This window comes from Artemia sp. Qi Xiang Cuo, chromosome 12 (genome assembly GCF_049724085.1).
Source record: "Artemia sp. Qi Xiang Cuo chromosome 12, ASM4972408v1, whole genome shotgun sequence".
In the NCBI taxonomy this organism is placed as follows: domain Eukaryota; kingdom Metazoa; phylum Arthropoda; class Branchiopoda; order Anostraca; family Artemiidae; genus Artemia; species Artemia sp. Qi Xiang Cuo.
In genome coordinates this window covers 46,136,167-46,155,167 of record NC_142805.1, presented here as the reverse complement: position 1 = coordinate 46,155,167, position 19,001 = coordinate 46,136,167, and the positions used below count along the sequence as shown (strand labels likewise).

Below are 19,001 nucleotides of genomic sequence, written 5' to 3'. Positions count from 1 at the left end.
GATAAGTAAAAATTTTGTTTATATTTGGCCTGAAAATTTTTGAGAGACCTAGGGAGGGGGGCTCTAATCAAGCTTTTGTCTCAAGTGGAAGAGAGGTCAGAACTCCCACTAGGAGAAGCCTACTGATGGTTTGTTAAAATTATTTAGCAATTAGCATACAGATCAAAGTCTAGTTAAATGAGACTCATACATGTATTTTATTATTCCCTATTGTGAATGTGTATCTTTTTTTTATGCTACATGACATTGATTGTTGTTTTTTTCTCTCGGACCTGAGCTTGATTTTTATTTATTTATTTCTTTTTTTTTGCTGGTTGATTTCCTTAGTTTTCTTGACTTTTCGTATGAAGTTTTGCAGGTTTGGTAAATGTTTTATAATTTGAAAGTCACCCTCTAGAACTTGCTGACTTAATGTTAGGCTTTGACCTGCCAGCTGACACTAAAATTGACAACAGTGCCTCTCCAACCTCGAGCACTGCAGACCAGAGATCTTCCAGAGACGTTAGGAACTACTATTCCCTTTTGTTTAGCTATTAGTTTAAAAGTCTTTAATTCCAACGTCCTTTTGTGAAATGTGATAATAGAAGCTTGATATAATACAACTTGAAATAAATACTAATCTTTTCCAACCTTTTTAGTCCCCATTACAGGAGTAAGTCAGGCTTCTGGATTGGTGCTTCAAGTCATCGGAGAGGTGAATACTCATGGACTAGTCATGAACCGTTCAGTTACACAAGTATGTTACCTACTTTTCCTTTTTCTTCACTAGTAAAAAGAAAGCATATTCAATTGGGGGGGAGGGGGAGAGAATGAAGTTTAGAGGGTAAAGTTACACAAGTATGTTACCTACTTTTCCTTTTTCTTCACTAGTAAAAAGAAAGCATATTGAATTGGGGGGGGGGGCAGAGAATGAAGTTTAGAGGGTAAAGTTACACAAGTATGTTACCTACTTTTCCTTTTTCTTCACTGGTAAAAAGAAAGCATATTGAATTGGGGGAGAGAATGAAGTTTAGAGGGTAAAGTTACACAAGTATGTTACCTACTTTTCCTTTTTCTTCACTAGTAAAAAGAAAGCATATTGAACTGGGGGGGGGGAGGGGGAGAGAATGAAGTTTAGGGGGTAAAGTTACACAAGTATGTTACCTACTTTTCCTTTTTCTTCACTAGTAAAAAGAAAGAATATTGAATTGGGGGTGGGGGAGAGAATGAAGTTTAGAGGGTAGAGTTACACAAGTATGTTACCTACTTTTCCTTTTTCTTCACTAGTAAAAAGAAAGCATATTGAATTGGGGGGGAGGGGGAGAGAATGAAGTTTAGAGGGTAAAGTTACACAAGTATGTTACCTACTTTTCCTTTTTCTTCACTAGTAAAAAGAAAGCATATTGAATTGGGGGAGAGAATGGTTTAGAGGGTAAAGTTACCAGTATGTTACCTATTTCCTTTTTCTTCACTAGTAAAGAAAGCATATTGAATTGGGGGGGGGAGGGGTAGAGAAGTTACACAAGTATGTTACCTACTTTTCCTTTTTCTTCACTAGTAAAAAGAAAGCATATTGAATTGGGGGGAGGGGGAGAGAATGAAGTTTAGAGGGTAAAGTTACACAAGTATGTTACCTACTTTTCCTTTTTCTTCACTAGTAAAAAGAAAGCAATATTGAAATGTGGAGGGAGAGGGGAGAGAATGAAGTTTAGAGGGTAAAGTTACACAAGTATGTTACCTACTTTTCCTTTTTCTTCACTAGTAAAAAGAAAGCATATTGAATTGGGGGAGAGAATGAAGTTTAGAGGGTAGAGTTACACAAGTATGTTACCTACTTTTCCTTTTTCTTCACTAGTAAAAAGAAAGTATATTGAATTGGGGGGGAGGGGAGAGATTGAAGTTTAGAGGGTAAAGTTACACAAGTATGTTACCTACTTTTCCTTTTTCTTCACTAGTAAAAAGAAAGCATATTGAATTGGGGGAGAGAATGAAGTTTAGGGGGTAAAGTTACACAAGTATGTTACCTACTTTTCCTTTTTCTTCACTAGTAAAAAGAAAGCATATTGAATTGGGGGGGGGGAGGGGGAGAGAATGAAGTTTAGGGGGTAGAGTTACACAAGTATGTTACCTACTTTTCCTTTTTCTTCACTAGTAAAAAGAAAGAATATTGAATTGGGGGAGGGGGAGAGAATGAAGTTTAGAGGGTAAAGTTACACAAGTATGTTACATACTTTTCCTTTTTCTTCACTAGTAAAAAGAAAGCATATTGAATTGGGGGGGAGGGGGAGAGAATGAAGTTTAGAGGGTAAAGTTACACAAGTATGTTACCTACTTTTCCTTTTTCTTCACTAGTAAAAAGAAAGCATATTGACTTGGGGGAGAGAATGAAGTTTAGAGGGTAAAGTTACACAAGTATGTTACCTACTTTTCCTTTTTCTTCACTAGTAAAAAGAAAGCATATTGAATTGGGGGGGAGAGAATGAAGTTTAGAGGGTAAAGTTACACAAGTATGTTACCTACTTTTCCTTTTTCTTCACTAGTAAAAAGAAAGCATATTGAATTGGGGGAGAGAATGAAGTTTAGAGGGTAAAGTTACACAAGTATGTTACCTACTTTTCCTTTTTCTTCACTAGTAAAAAGAAAGCATATTGAATTGGGGGTGGGGGGAGGGGGAGAGAATGAAGTTTAGAGGGTAGAGTTACACAAGTATGTTACCTACTTTTCCTTTTTCTTCACTAGTAAAAAGAAAGCATATTGAATTTAGGACAAGAATGATGTTCACTATTCACTTAAATGGTTTCATCACAACACATCATCACAAATATTTTATATTAGGGTTTTTACTCACGGCTTCTGGCGGCTTAACATAAACAAAATCCACGAAAGATCTACAGTTGTAGCAGCAGCGGAATAAGGCCAATGATAGCAAAGAATGTGTATTATACTCTGGACCGTTGTATATTTTCCGTACTCTGCTTCGAAAAAAAAAAATTAAGAGAACAAAGCAACCTTAGAAATGAAGACTAAAAACCTTCGAAGAATAAAAACAACTAAATACTCACTTACTTAACTATACAATTGAAGGCTCAAGCGAGGATATTTTACAGCCAGTAAAAATGCAATGCAGATTTTCTAGCCAAGACCTCTGCTCGATCGTCCTCAGTACAAAAATAAAAACAGACCGTCAAAACAACCACTAAAATAAAAAAAACCGTAAAAACACCGCTAAAATAAAAACACGCTTTCACTGTTACGTAGAAAGAGTCCTGTAATATTTTAATGGTGTTTTTTATGGTTTGGTTTTTGTTTATTTTTGTGGTTGTTTTTTATGATATTTTTTTATTTTTGCACTGAGGATGGTCTATCAGAGGTCTGGGCGAGAATATCTGCATTGAATTTTCACTAGCTGTAAATATCCTCGTTTTTTTTTCTTTTTTACGAGTTTTATTTTTCATCTTGTCATGCTAAGCCAGTGAGGTCTCAAAAATGACTTATAAAAATTAGTAGTTGTAAATCAACAGAAAAGTTGTCCTAATTCATCTAGGAGATAACAGCTACCTTGGAACATTTTCCCCGCTCATTTTTAGTCACCATATTCTATGGGCGGTTTATCTGTTTTTCTTTGATTCACTTTTTTAACAAAATTCTGTGATATTAGAAAAATTGGCCGATTGATGATTTTGCTGTAATTTCGTGCAGTTTGTGTAAGGACATCAATGAGAAATTTTAACAGAGAGAGAGATATATAGAAGAAAGGAGATAACCAGCGCAAATTCAGTCATGCAGAATCCATGTGACGCTAAAATAAACTCTCCAATAAATTGGCACTGGAAATTTCAACCAAGCAAAATGCAATCAAAGCAAAAGTTTCTCGCGCAAAAATTATTCGTTCACTATTCAATCCTACAGATATACCAAAATCTAAAAGCTGATATGAAGGTACAGTCTTTTTGTATTGATCATGAAAATTTAATGAATCAATCAGACAATCAATCGATCAGATTCAATCAACGAAATTAAATCTGTAAACTGTGAAGTGCACAGGCGCGTCGAATAGTGTTGAATGTTGGTAGGGGGGATTATTGCCCCCTCATGGATTCTGAAAAATTTATTTTTCTTTTTTCATTGAAAAATATCTCTTTTCCTATTTTTATTTTTAAAAAAAACGAAAGAAAAACTTTTTCCGATTAACTGACAATTGAGTATTCTAAGAAACAGATTTAACTTTAGAATTAGTATTTCACCCTGAACTCAAAATTAACCAATCATTTTCTGTTGAAAATTCTTTTGATAAAGTTAGTAAATTTCTTCATACTCCCTTGTTTTCTCTTATAGAAGTGCCATTTATGTTGTTGCTATTGACCTCCAAATAGATTGATATGCCATCAAATAGAAAAATACTAAAGGGGCATCGGCAAATTGATATGTCATGAAATAGAAAAATACTAAAGCGCGCATCGGCTGCTGCTATGTCTTTTTTAAGTTTTATTTGCACTAAATTCAAACATTCTTGTGAGCTTTTAGCCTTTTTCGTCTAAAGCCCTGCTCTGTGTGCTGCCTCTTATTGGACGATACCTACGTGCCAGTCCTGTTAAGTTCACATTACACAGCAATCAGCATATTTATAGGCAATGATGAACCCAGCAATATATTTTCAGACTCCTTTCTCCACCTAGATTATGAATATTACGTCCTCCTACATCTTCCTGAATTGATACCAATAGAAGTACACGTAGCTTTCACTATGTGGACTTGTGCCCCAAACAGTATGAAGAATCATATAGCAAGGACTAAAGTAATATGAGTTCATGTCTAAACAGTGTCCAAACAAACTAAGGACTGTCTACAAGCGATGGTCATTGTATGGTCCAGTCTCTCATGGTCTAAAAAGTAAATCATTTTAAGTGAAATGAAAAATTGAGAAAGTCCAACTTGAAATGCTAAGTGTAAATGAAATTGTACAAAACTAAATTATTCTGAGTAATTTTGATAATTCAAGAGCCGCTTTATCCCTTTCAACCAAAATTCGGTAATGAAATCGGTATATTCAAACCCTTTTATTTGTATTAATCAATTTGTAAAATCACGCATGAATGCCCTTAATGAAAATACTTTGCACACTTGTCTTTTTGAGCCTCTTCCTATTAACGAAAGTTAATGGTGTGAGTTCCCCTCTCCGTGAAAGCCTGCTCTTAGTTAATGGTCCATTTATTAAGCAGATTAAATTTAGTAGTTTTCGCATCTTCCTTTTTGTAGACTGTTTTAAGACGTTCATAAAAATACCACGTTTGCAAAACTTATCAAATCACAAAAGAAAACATCTCCAAAGAATAATCCAATAGTCATAAAAATAAGTGCCCAACATGGTGATAAGCACATATAATAACACTGATATCTAACTGTAGATAATTTCGGAGACCACACTGCCTTTCCATGACGATAAATTAAAGTTCAAATAGGGATAAAATCCTTTTAATAGACAGTGATGTAATAGAAATTCACAAAAATACCAGATATTTCGGTCACATATACAGTGACCGTCATCAGTAGTAAAACCGAAATATCTGGTATTTTTGTGAATTTCTATTACATCACTGTCTATTAAAAGGATTTTATCCCTATTTGAACTTTTATTTATTGATATCTAACTGAGATTGAAATCTCTTATCCCAGAATTAAAATATTGACCTAATATAGCTTTTTATATTGAACTCGACACAATGAGGCCTTTCTATTATACTAGGAAAGGCAAAATTATAATTAGCTTAAGAAAAATTTCTAGTTCAGTCCTGTATACTCAATTTGAGAAGGTAATTTTGGTTTCTTAACACCCGCATTTTCCTTACAGTATATTTTTTCCCGGGAGCATCGACAATTCAAGCAAATGAAATGAATAAAAAAGGAAAACCTGAGGAAACGTTATGAGTGTACATAAAACAAACTGAACACAATTTGAAAGTTGCCATATAAAATTGCATTAAAGAAGTTTCTTAAACAGTTAAATTTTCTCTTATCAGTAATCCAAAGTATAAATAAGTTAAAATTGTAAACAAAGTCAACAATTACAGTAAGAAATAAAACAAAACTTTTTATTCTCTTAAAGGCTAAAAAAAATTCGTATTCTGATCAAAGGTCCACATAGTGCAGGCATAGAACTCTTCATTCTCTGCCTTTGGCCAGTAGTGCAATGCACGGTAGGGGACAAAACAACTGACACTTCCTCTTTTTTACCCCAGATTTCTCAAGGTACTCAATTGGAGCTGGATCGAGTCCAGCTGAGGCTACAGAGTCGCACCAGTAACCCCCGCTGCGAACCAAATAATCAACGACACCATGTCTCCAATCCCTGCTCTTACAGACACAGGATTGAAAAACTAGGGCGCTAACGACTCGGATAGTACGGCTCATGGCCTACGAACTAAAAGAACTAGGAAATTCTTACACTGAATTTAAAAATACTTCCATAGTTTTTCCATCCTCTATAATTTTTACGAGATTACTTTAAGGAATTGTCAGTAAAAAGACTTACAGCAATGCACTACCTATTAACCAACTTTCTTGAAATCAGTTTGAAAGTTCGTCTAGATCTGGACTATTATATTTGATCAGGTGTTTAGAACCATATTGCTAGGGGACAACTTGAGCAATTTTTCGATTTGCTAACGTTGTCGTCTTTCAACGCACTATAAGTACTATAAAACAGTCACACTACATAAACTTTCAGCGAATTGACTTGGTCATCAACATTTTGACACCAGACTACAGTATCTATATCAGGTAGGCTATAGTGAAACAAGAGATATTTTTTTTTTATCAGGGAAAGGGTTTTTTGGATGCCTTTGGCTCAGTGGCACCAATTCACGGAAGGTAAGGAAATCCAAATGCATCTTTTAGAATGTAGGGGGGGGAGGGATAACTTTGTCGTTTTTCCATTTTTCTATGAAAAACAAACACCAATAAAGGGCGTTTTCAAACGAAAAGACTCGATAAAGGCGTTTTTTGAAATCCAGAGGGGATAAAAATCGAGGGAGTACTTACCACTTATCCTCCCACCGCCCGGATTGACGCTACTGCCTATGGTGCAATGATAACTAAAAAGAGGGGCAACATTGCAATGCAAGAACATCCTTGGGTAATAAGAACACGGATTTGTCACCTTTGGTAGCAATCCACATGTGTTTCGTAATTTCTCAATCATTCCAGTGACTGAGAGGTTCCTAAATAAGACTGTAGTAGCAGCATGATGAAATATGTTAGAATTAGTCCCTTTTCAAAACAGAGGTTTTACCTATACGTATTATGCGCTCCAAAATTTAAATACACGATTTGGATGACTAAAACGTTTCGTATTGGAAAGATCACTAAACAGTTAAACACAGTCCTAAACATTTTCAAACTTCTCAGCGATTAGCAGCGAATAATGTTATTCAATACGGGTCGAATAATTAAAGGATATATTACATCTATAGACGCATCTAAAATTATAAATCTATGATTACATCCTTCACAGATGACGCACGCTAAACTAACACGTTCCTTCATTACATTGTAATTTTGCCTTGTCTTCAAACCGCTGATTTGGCTGTGCAACATTTTTGCTTGCAGTTCAGTGTGATTTTTGCTGTTTCTTGTTCCATGCCTTTTTCTTTAGCTGTTCAGTCATTCGTCATCTTGTATGATGTTATATGCGTCATAGATACTAAAAACGATACGACCACCCCTGGGAGGGGGGGAGATTGATTTAATTTTTGCTCTTGAAATGTATATAAATGTGATCTCACCCACATGAATTTTATTTTATCGAAAATTGAGGCTCTAAACGATTTTTCTCAAACTCGTGACCTATCTAGATTAATTTTTCTGGTCGGAAAATCCCAGGGTGCTAATTTCAAAAATAAAATATATAGCACCTTTTTCAAGAAAAAATGTATATATGCATGCATATATATAGTAGTTCGTTAAACGAACTATATATATATATATATATATATATATATATATATATATATATATATATATATATATATATATATATATATATATATATATATATATATGTATATATATTTCTTACATTTTGAATCTCTTTGAATGTGCCATTCAATGCGTATCAACTGCTTCAAAGTACCAAGGACGCCAAAAATGATATGTGATTCTTTAAATTGGTTCAGTGGAATGTTACACAACCATATACATCGTAAAAAACTGAGAAAATTCGGGAGCTCGTTTTTTATGCAAGAAATTTTCAGTGCTTATATGCAGTTTTTACGCTTAGCAGGTGCCAAATTAAAAATTTAAGAATGTGTGCAAAAAATCAGCAGAAAAAAAGCAAAAAAACTGCAGGTCCCTGTCGGTTATTGGAAACACGTGAAGTTAGGTTAATCCTAATGAAAAATACCACAACATAATGATAAAACAATACTTTAGAAACAAAATTATGGAAACCCAACCTAACATAACGCAACCCCCACCCCTACTTTGCAAATATATTGCCCAAATTATACAAGTCTAATGTATTCTGTCTAAGTCCAATGCATTGTATCATTCATCACTTGATTTTGTAGCTATGAAACCGGTTTTCTGAGATGTAACCTAAGCTTAATTCTTGAATGTGTTTCAAATAACCGACAAGTACCAAATTTCATTGTGTATTCATTGTGTATTATCTATATATATACATTATGTATTATGAATTATGTTTTGTTGTTGTTGTAGCAAAAGACAGGCTCTACCATTTGATCCCTATAGCTTGATATTGAAATATCAATAATATCTTGTTTTCTTCTGATTCAAAAAACATAACTTCTCCTACTTTATTTTGGTAAATATCCACTACTCTATTATAGGCCTTAATTTGTTCAGGTGACCGGTGTTTACCCACCCCCCCCCTGGAAAATACCCCCCAGAAAATGCACCCGCAGAAAATACCCCTTACGGAAAATAATCCCCAGAAAATACCCCTCCGCGGAAATACCCCCGGAAAATATCCCCCACGTAAAATCCCCCCGGAAAATACCCCTTCATAAAATCCCCCCTTGGAAAAATACCACCCCTTCGAGGATGGTTGGTCTCCAATCCCTTTGGACCTTTGAACTAGGACTAGAACTCTCAATTTCTGTTCTAATGTGAACACTTGGAAATTTCTGCGACCATGAGGTGAAAGTATGAATGAGGAAGGGGAAGTCCCCCTACTATACGTAATAAATTCAGCTCATTTTGGAGTTTAATGTTACTCTCTAGTCTTTACTTTCATTATAACAGCGTAGACCAGAAATATTCCCAGAAATCAATTTCACATTTTGATCCGTTTTTTAAAGTTTATTTTGTACCCCCCCCCCCCCCAAAAAAACTACTGGAAAATACCCTTTTGCTGGATTTTTGCTCTAAAACTTTTCCAGGGAGGAGGGGATTACCAGCATGATTTTAAAGACAATCAGAAAATAATGTCTGTTTCAACTGAAAGTCCGCTACGAAGAATTTTTCATCCGAGTTCATCCGCAAGAAATTTTCTGGGTGGAATTTTCAGCTAGAATGGAATTATATAAGTGGAATTAAGTAAGGAGCAATATTAAAGCTAAAAACGAATAGAAATTATTACGTACATGGAACAGGTTGACCCCTCCTCAAGACCTTGCTCTTTACGCTAAAGTTTTGACTTTTTGTCCTGATTCTTTAAGAATGGAGCGAGGTCTTGAGAAAGAGGCAAACTCTTTCATATACGTAATAATTTCTGCTCGTTTTAAGTTTTGACCTTGCTCCTAACTTTCAGTTGAAAAACGTGTTTTTTTTATTTAATTACATATAGTATTTACATACAGATAGTGCCTACAGATAGTATCTGTTAATGGGAAATATACGGAACGAGTTTTTTAAAGAAAAGTAAAAAGCTTCATTCAACCAAAATAAGCAGAAATTAAGTCAAATAATCTTCAAAGTAAAAAACTATGGAGTATAATAGAAAAAAATGGACTTCTCAACAAAATGGATTTGCGGTTTTTATTTCTAAGTTTTTAAGATACTTATGATGTGTTGAAACGTTGAAACTGGGTTGAAACTAAAACAAAACTCAAATAAAATTTTCAAACTTGGAAAACCTTATTTTCCATGGTGGGGGGGGGGGAGTATTTTCCGAAGGAGGTAATTTCATTGCAGTTTTTCCGTGGGGGGGGGGGGTATATTCCGGGTATTTTGCGTCAGGGGTATTTTCCACGGAGAGGGGGGTATTTTCTGCGGGGGATTGAATGCCTAGAACCATTTGTTCAATAGCAAATGGGTGTTACATTCGACTGAATTTAGTAATACATGTCTATATTTGGGCTGTACAACCGTTTGGTACCGCTTTTTCTTTTGCACCGAAAAGTTTCAGGTTATAGGCCTTCACGATTCAGTGTGGTAAAGAAGAGAGAATTTTAAACGAAAAGAAATGTTTTGATATTTGAATAACAATGAAAATAAAAATCTTAGAAAATTCTTATTTTCAGCAATGAATAGACCTCTGATTGAGCCAGGGTGCAAAAAGGGTTTTCATTTTGCTGTTCTTGGTACTTTCAATATCCAATCTCTGTCAGTCACCTACTGGGAGTGACTCCTAAATAGAAGGATTGGTTACATAGAAGATAACTCAGTGAGTTAATATATTTTTCAAAATCGAGGGGGGGGGGGCAAATTTGCATTTTTTTTTCAATGAAAATACGAAAAAAGGCATTTTCAGTGAAAATACCGCCCCAAAAAATATATTTTCAATCTAGGGGGTTGGGAAGAAAGTTTTGGAAGGTGGCAAAAAAATCTAGGGGAATGCTCTCCTCCTGATTGACGCTACTGACCCAAGTGTGTCTTCATCGTTAATAGGTTTTTCGTCTCTTAATTTCATGCTAATTCTAGGCTTCTGGAATGGTCGAGAGTCAAATATGAAACAGCCTGTTAGTCAGTATACTTAGGATTTAGCATTAATTAAGGTTAATAATTATTAGCCTTATTTTCGATTGCAATTTGATTCTGTATTTTGAGTGTGCTCTGCTTTTCGTAAAACCTAATTAAAACATGAATGCTATCCTGTTTTAGATTGGTTTTCCGGTAAAACAAATTTAACAGAAGGATTTGAGGTTGAGGAAGAAAGCTGCGTAGAAATCCGTCAAAGGATTCTTGCTTTGAAAGGAGTTTTTAGAAGCAAGCGACTTGCGGGGAGGAAAACTGGGGCCTTCTATTGGCTCAAAAGAGACTGTTCAAAAAAGAATATGTTTATATGTGAGACAAAACCGTTCTTAGGTAAGTTTTACTTTTTGACAATACAATATTTCTTAGTTCTAAAGTGACGGGCTAATTTTCAAAATGAAAAGGGAGTTAAGTGGCTTCGATACCTCAAAGGATTACCTTATCTCGTTCATTATAAACTTTTTTAATTTGTGCGCCCATAGTTATTAGAATTGATAGGGCGATCTTGCCATAACTTGTAGAGCTAGGATAAGAGACAGAAAAGGACAGAAAACTAAAAACCGACACCTTCTATATTGGAAATGTTAGAAAACCATTCAACTTCTCCTGTTTTGCGGTGGAGATAGAGATATACAAATTTACTGAAACTTACATCATTAGAAAGCGTGAATTTTATTTTTTTTTCGATTGAACGTAGCTGAATTCGATTTTTAAGGCTCAGGAAAGGGCAGTCCTTAAAAATATTATATTCAATTCTGTTTATTATAAAATGATATAAGTGGCTGCCCAAAGAAACACATAAAAGCACTTGATACTGGGGGATCACACATATAACAAACACTTAACAAACAAAACTCTTAACAAACGAACAAAACAGAAAAAAATGAAAATAAATAGTAATAAATAAACAACCAAACTATGACCAATCTCTGATCATAAAAAAAAACAAAAAACATCTATGAACCAAGACCCAAAAGAAAATTTTTCGTTTTTCTCTTAAATAAACCAAGGTGCTCCTCTGCACGTATGGTCACTGGAAGCGAATTCCAAACCGTAGGACCTATATATCTGACAGAAAAACCTCCTTTAATCCACTTCTGTATTCAGTGACTAGATTGTCAGCATTGCGGGTATTATAACTATGAAGTGACTTATTTTCTCTGTAAAAACCATGAAATACCTCCGGACTGGAACAATTCCAGCACTGATACGAGAATATTCCTGCTTGGTAGTCACGAAGTTAACCGACATCAAGCACTTTGAGTTTATTAAAACATACCTCAGTGTCATTGACTTTTTCCAAGTATCCACCAATAAGTCGTATAGCTTTGTTTTGAACAACTTGTACTCGTTTAAAATTTGAACAAAAATTTGCTTGACCACAACGCATATCCATATGAAATGTATGGGTGGACTAAAGCATTATATAAAATTAATAAAATATGGGTACTTTCCCATTATATGGGCCTTTCTAAAAAGTCAAGTTTGGTTAATGCTATTAAAATAAAATAAAATGAATATATAATAGTTTCGAAATAAATTTGAACTATATATTTGCACATTAGGGGGGGGAGAGGGTAAAGCATAGTATATAATAAATACGTAACCAAACCTAACCTAGGTACCTTTCCCCCATAAACCCCCGAAAAAACACAGTTTAATATGGTATACGCAATTAAAGTCATGCTATAGTTGCCTACTCTAAAGTGGTTAACACATCAAAAACGTGTTTTAGCATTGCTTACTCTACAGCGGTTAACCCTAAAGGCCCATATAATGGGAAAGTACCAAAATTTGTGGGGGTAGAAAATTCTTAAAATGTCAAATTGCTGTAACTCCTTGTGCGTCTTTCGTTGCAACATCACTATGTCGTTTCCATGAAATATTGTGACCCAGGTAGAAACCAAGGTATCACGTTTCGTGCACTTGTTTCACTGGCTCCTTCGCAAACAAAATTTTTTCATTAATGTCCTGGGGCTCACCTGCTAAATACATATCATACATACCATACCTACTTGGAAAAAATTCAAAAGCAGCTGAAAAGAATTAACATTTCAGTAATTTGACAGCTCTGTGTGTTCCCTTTTGGGCTACCCGCCTTGACTGAAGACCTTGCCGATAAAGGATGTATAGGCTATTGTTTATGATTATGTAGCCTGCATTGAATGGACAGCACTTTGCTTAGCAATTAGTAGGTGATTATAAGTTTTCTTTATTTTAAACTAGCCTCTGGTTTGCTTTTCGAACTATTAACACATTGAAGATCCTCTATCAATTTTTACCAAAATTACTTCGGGAGTATCCCGTGGTGCTAGGAAAATCCACTATTTGTCTTTTTTAACCCTTTGTCTTTGGGGCTTTCGGCCGACTCTGTAACTCACAAAATGATTTTTGGCGTATCGAATGGCCTTAACTGATAAATACCTTATTTACTCATCAGTGCTTTATCTAATCTCTTTATTATCTTCTTCTTTGGTCACTGTATCTTTGGTAGTGTTTTCCCTTAATGGGATTTCAGTTACGAAAACTTTTCGGGAAAAGTAATTATTTCAATTCTCTTTTGGGATTTGTTTTGGCTAATGTTTCCCAGTAAATAAGTGAATTTACGTTTTAAATTATGCATCATATTTAGTACAAGGTTATTTGTACGTGGGTAACAACGGCATGAAACTAGCAAAAAAAAGCCCTTTATATATTAATAAGAAGGCTAAGCGAAGTCACAGTCCAAGAAGTTTAAAAATATCCTTATTTGGTACACGTCAAAGCATGAACTGCCATCCACTCAAAAAAAAAAAAAAAAAAAAAAAAAAAAAAAAATGAAATGGTAAAGTATCAAACTAAAGACTCATTTTTCCCAAATGATAAAGTCACCTCAAAGTTTAGTGATGTTATGAAAAAATTTAAATATAAACTTTCTTCCTTCTACGGAAACGACGATTACCTCGTCAGGCTATATTTGTCAATTAATTAACTTATGAAACTCTTGGGATAGGGTGGTAGTACGCTAAATAACCATTACGCGTTGACAAAAACGATATTTTATAGCTGCTTATTACAACCAGGAAAGATTATGAATAAACGAAATTTCCCAATAACAAGGAAAAATAGGGAGAAAAAGTATAAACTGTCCTAGAATCAAAGATTAGCAGCTTATTTGTGCTATTGTTTCACTGGGATAATTCTTTTCACAAAAATAGGCTAAATAGACTACAGGGAGTAATGTTGTTATGGCAACTATTTCAGAGGAAGAAAAATCTCGTTATAAAAGAAAATAAAACTATCATAAATTACCAATACTATTATAAATGTTTGACACAGTACTACTTTGTTACGACTGGTATTTCATTGCAAGAGAAATACTATGGAAAGTTCACATTTATGTAAAGGTCACTATAGTTAAATAAAAGTCAAAAGATGAACTAGGTAGTAGGGTAATTATGATTATTGAATTAGCTTTTAAGAGCATATGTAAATAAGCATTAGTGTGACTACCAGGATCGTCTTAGGGGGGGGGGGGGCAAGAGGGAGCAATGCCCCCCCAACAATTTGGAGAGAGAAAGATTATTATATAGCCCATGCCCCTTGACTATCCCGATCTGGACCCCTCTTGCATCTCCCTCCAATAAAAATGCTGGAGCTACGTAAGTTTAATTATCTGAATCATGTGAAAAGGTTGAAGAAGAATGCAACAAAGAAGAAGCGTTGTTGCAAGTTCTAAGGGGTGAGCTTTACCCCTTGCCCAATACCCCAATACAAGAGACAGGAAGTACAAATCGGGAGTATATTAATAGTGTCAACAGAATTATTCTATTAAATTCACAAGTTTAACAAATAGGAAAAAAGCTTTTCTGAGACGAAAACAAATCACCAGCTTTACTGAGACAAATTTAGATTAAATATAGGATTCAGATCAGAACGGTCACAATGCCCAAAATTTCCCTTAGGGGTGGTATTGTCCTTCTTGTCCAACGTGCAAGAGGTCCAAATTATATAAGTAGTCCATTTAAGACAAAGGTTTCGTTAATTTTATTAGAACGATGGGTATGTTGCATCTTCCTGAGATCAGGGTTGATAGAAGATTTCGGTCTACACAATTGCAGGATCCCAACACCTGACAAGTAAAGGTAGAATGTAAAGGATGCGACGTAAGACCTTACATAACTGATGGCGCTGATCTCTGTTTTATGGCCCTTCAACTAAGAAGAGAAATGAGGGGTTCAGAGATATACCCGTTTCTCCTTTGCTATAGACAGAAAGTACAAAGAAAAATTTTACAAGATATAGTAAATCCTATTATTAAAAGCACTATAATAGGTCGGTAATTACGTTAATTGAGATTCCTTTTACAATAAAAAAACGTTTTCCAAAAAAAACTATTTAAAGAAATCCTGAGTACCATACTAAAACCTAAAATAAAGAGAAATAAAGTCATCGAATAATTCAAACTTGACCCAAACAAGAATTAATTCAATTAAAAAATATCCAAAACCCAAAATGTACAACAATTCAATTCAGTTACCAGATATAAAGATCACAGCCACTGTTATGGATGAATTAAGGAACCCTTGGATTACCTTTGTCCCTGGGAATTAAGGCTGTAACTTCGAACAAATCAAAGGCAACAAGTCTTTTACCCCTTTCTATGCCCTCTTTTTGAGAAAAATGGTTTCTTGGACCATCTTTAAGCCTCATATTTGGAAGACCCATGAACCAACTATTTCGTGTTTTTGTCGCTTTCATTTTTAGGAAAGCATTTAAATTTAAGAAGTTCCCTTTTGTGAAAGGGCTAGATTCAAGAAGTACTTTAATAAAATTCAGATTTCTAATAATTTTAGAGCTTTTTTTTTATAAAATCTGGATAGAAACAAAACTCAAAGAGTATTCAAGGAGCTATTGTATTTTGCAACTTGTATCTGAATTAGTATTTTTTGTTTTTCTTTAGTATAGTTGTTAAATGTAAGAAGTTCACGTATTTCACGTTTCATGTTGTCAGCTACTGGAAAGTGTGTGTTGCATGCCCAAAGAAATTCATATCCAGCATAGTAAATTATCAAACTACTTTTCAAAAGTTAGTATGCGCGAACAACTTTTTGTGCCTAATAGATTGAGCAATTAAACTTTTTTCACTCAATTTTCAATTTAGTTTTTACTCACGCTATTCATCTGAAAGCTATGGAAAATTAACGATACAAATTGCAAGCAATGATAAATGATGTTTAAAAATAGTAGTACTAATTGATGAACCTTGAAAGTATATACCGTATTTTTGCGAACATAATACTGAGAAAAATAAAACAAACAGGAAATCAGGTGAAAGTTAATGAAGCGTAAATGCATGTCACACAATGAAAAGAATAGAAAAATAGCTAATTGTGGAAAAATGTATCTTCCGTATCACGATTGTAATACGCAATATACTTATAATTTAGATACGTCTTATTTAGTTCCCTATTGCGTGGATTGTCTTATGGTATTTATTAATTAAAAAAACTTTTTCCACAAAATAAGTTTTTCAAAGAAAAGTAAAGAACTCCATTAAACAAAAAATGACCAAAAATAAAATCAAATAATTCACCAGGCGTGAAACTACCACAAATCAGCATTGATAAATAAACGAAACCCAAAACGAACAAAAATTACAATAAATAACCGAGTCAAACTCAAAACGAGCAGAAATTAACATACGTTGGGCTCAAAACCCCTATACCTTCCCAAGGCCAGAACAAAATTTGCACTTTAGTGAAAAAATATAAATGTTTTTACTTTTATAACTTTAATAAATCAAACAATATTAACATTTTGATTACTAAATATCAGTATACGTATATTAAACTGACAATGCACATTAATTGTTTTTTTTCCAGTAAAGTGCAAATCCATAAAACCTTGTATAAAAACCTTATACGCCCCCAGGGCATAACTTAAAACCCTTGCCCAGAGGGCTGTGGGGGAGTGTCCTCCTCAAAAATATAATTTCTATCTGGAAATCAACTAAGCTGAACAAAATGGCTATCTCAAAATTTTGATTGGATGTGTTTGGGGTAATGGTGGGCGTGGAGGGGGCTAGTTGCCATCCAATCATTTTCGGCTATTAAAAAGGGCACAAGCCACTCCAATTTCCAATCGAATGATCCCTTTTCGAAGTTCCTACGACAACTCCTTCGTTACGAAGTACCCTGGTCTAAAACCAAGAAAAAAAAATAATAATAATACATTGTGCCAACATCGCTCTTTACTTAGGCTGCGCTGTTGTGCTGCCTAAGAAACCGTCATAAAGCTTTGACTTAATAAACAGCCAGTTTATATAGTGTGCGTGAATGTGTTCCTGAACTCAATGATCATTAATGGTCGCCAAGTGGTTGTTATCCTCTTCAAGCTAAATTTGCAGATAACAATAAATTTAACAAATAAAATGCTTATATTACATAAAAAAGGTTAATATTGCAGTCCGTTCTGCAGTTATTGTCATATAAATTGCCCAGGTTTTGTTATCTGTTGTCTTGGAAAAAAAATAATAACAAATCATTTACTATTATTGATAATGATAATTAAGTTCTGGAACATACCCATGGTCCCTAAGAAATGTTATGTTATTATTTTTCTGTTATTGTTCAGCTAGTGTTACTGTCCTGTTACTGTTGTTGGAAAATTGCAACATATTTTTTATTTTTACCCAAGACAGATTTTAATATTAGCCACGGGTGAACTGTTAGCAATACTACGGTTCAGATTAGAAGGCTGAATTTATTCTAGTGTAGTGACACTCGGTTGAGAGTATAACTTTGAAAAATCTCGCAAAAAAACGTATTGTTTAGAAAATATAAGAAACTCTTTAAGAATGCTTAAAAATGTTAATATTGTTCCTGCAATGGAATCAAAGCCCCTCCCCCCTTCTACCCACTCCTTTTACCTTTCTGGTACCTTTTTCTAGTCCTCAGCTTATTTGGTAACTTGTATGTTGTGAAAGGTGCTATTAACATTTAGTTTTTTTTTTTAATATTATAATTCAGTTAACTGCACTGGCAACTAGTATTAGTTTCACGACTGTATAAAAAAGTTATTTGTAACTGCACAAATTTAGTCAGTGAGTCATTCACTGACTTCTAATAGTCAGTGAGCCATTCCACAGCTTCAAATAAAATACGCTCACTTTTAATTACACAGAGACTCCTCGCAATAGGATATTGTCCTTTTTAGTTGTAAAATTTATCCTTGTGCTCCCCTTGTAATTCCTGTCCTGCCACATTCATCAACATCTCCTAGACACTTTTTGAAACTCCGATTGGACTTGCAGCTTCTAGCTAGCCTACATGATGAGGTAAATTACAAATTATATCACCTTGTACAATCTTAGAATGTTTTTTTTAATTACCCCATTAAAAGTTTTACGTTAATTTCGTTGGAGCATAGCGATCTGTCTTTTGGCTCATACTCGCTATATTTCTTGCATATTATATAAAAAAAACAATTCATTTCAACTGAAAGTAAGGAGCAACATTAACACTTAAAACGAATAGAAATTATCACATATATGATGGAGGTTGCTCCTCCTCAAACCTCGCTCTTTACGCTAAAGCTTTTTAGTACTTATAAAAAAATCCTCTTATTGTTCTAATTAAACGAACATTGTGTTTCAGGAGTCGTTCTTAATGAATTGGGACAATATTCAAGCTTTTGCGTAAGGAGCGAGATGTTGAGGAGGAGCAACCCCCCTCATATCCTTAACAATTTCTGTTCATTTTAAGTTTTAATGTTGCTGCTTACATTCAGTTTAGAAAACTTGTTCTTTTTATTTAATTTCTGATCGTTTTTCTCAATAACACCAGCAAATCTGCTTCCACCTTCACGGAGAAATCCCTCTTCCCCTCGGATATATTCTCTAGACAATTCACTAGAAAAATTACCCTGGACAATTACCCTTAACATCTCCACGCATAAAATTCAGTTGTCAAAGAGAAAGCAAGACACAAGCATAATTCTGTGTAGGAATTCTGGCAAATTCCCCCAGTGTAAAATTTCCCCTTAAAAGTTCACCCCCTGGAAACTTCCCTCCCCATGGAAAATTCTGCCTGTGGAAAATCCCACCAGCA

At 34.5% G+C, this 19,001-nt stretch overlaps 1 protein-coding gene across 1 annotated transcript in view; it reads left to right on the top strand.

The window, feature by feature from the left end:
* The window catches only part of LOC148946187 (uncharacterized), a 221,695-nt gene that overhangs the window by 105,738 nt on the left and 96,956 nt on the right, over positions 1-19,001 (top strand). The window contains exons 5-6 of the mRNA XM_089097628.1: positions 639-736; positions 11,041-11,244. Of these exons, the coding sequence (XP_088953754.1) occupies positions 639-736; positions 11,041-11,244 (302 nt within the window). The remainder of the gene's footprint in view (positions 1-638; positions 737-11,040; positions 11,245-19,001) is intronic.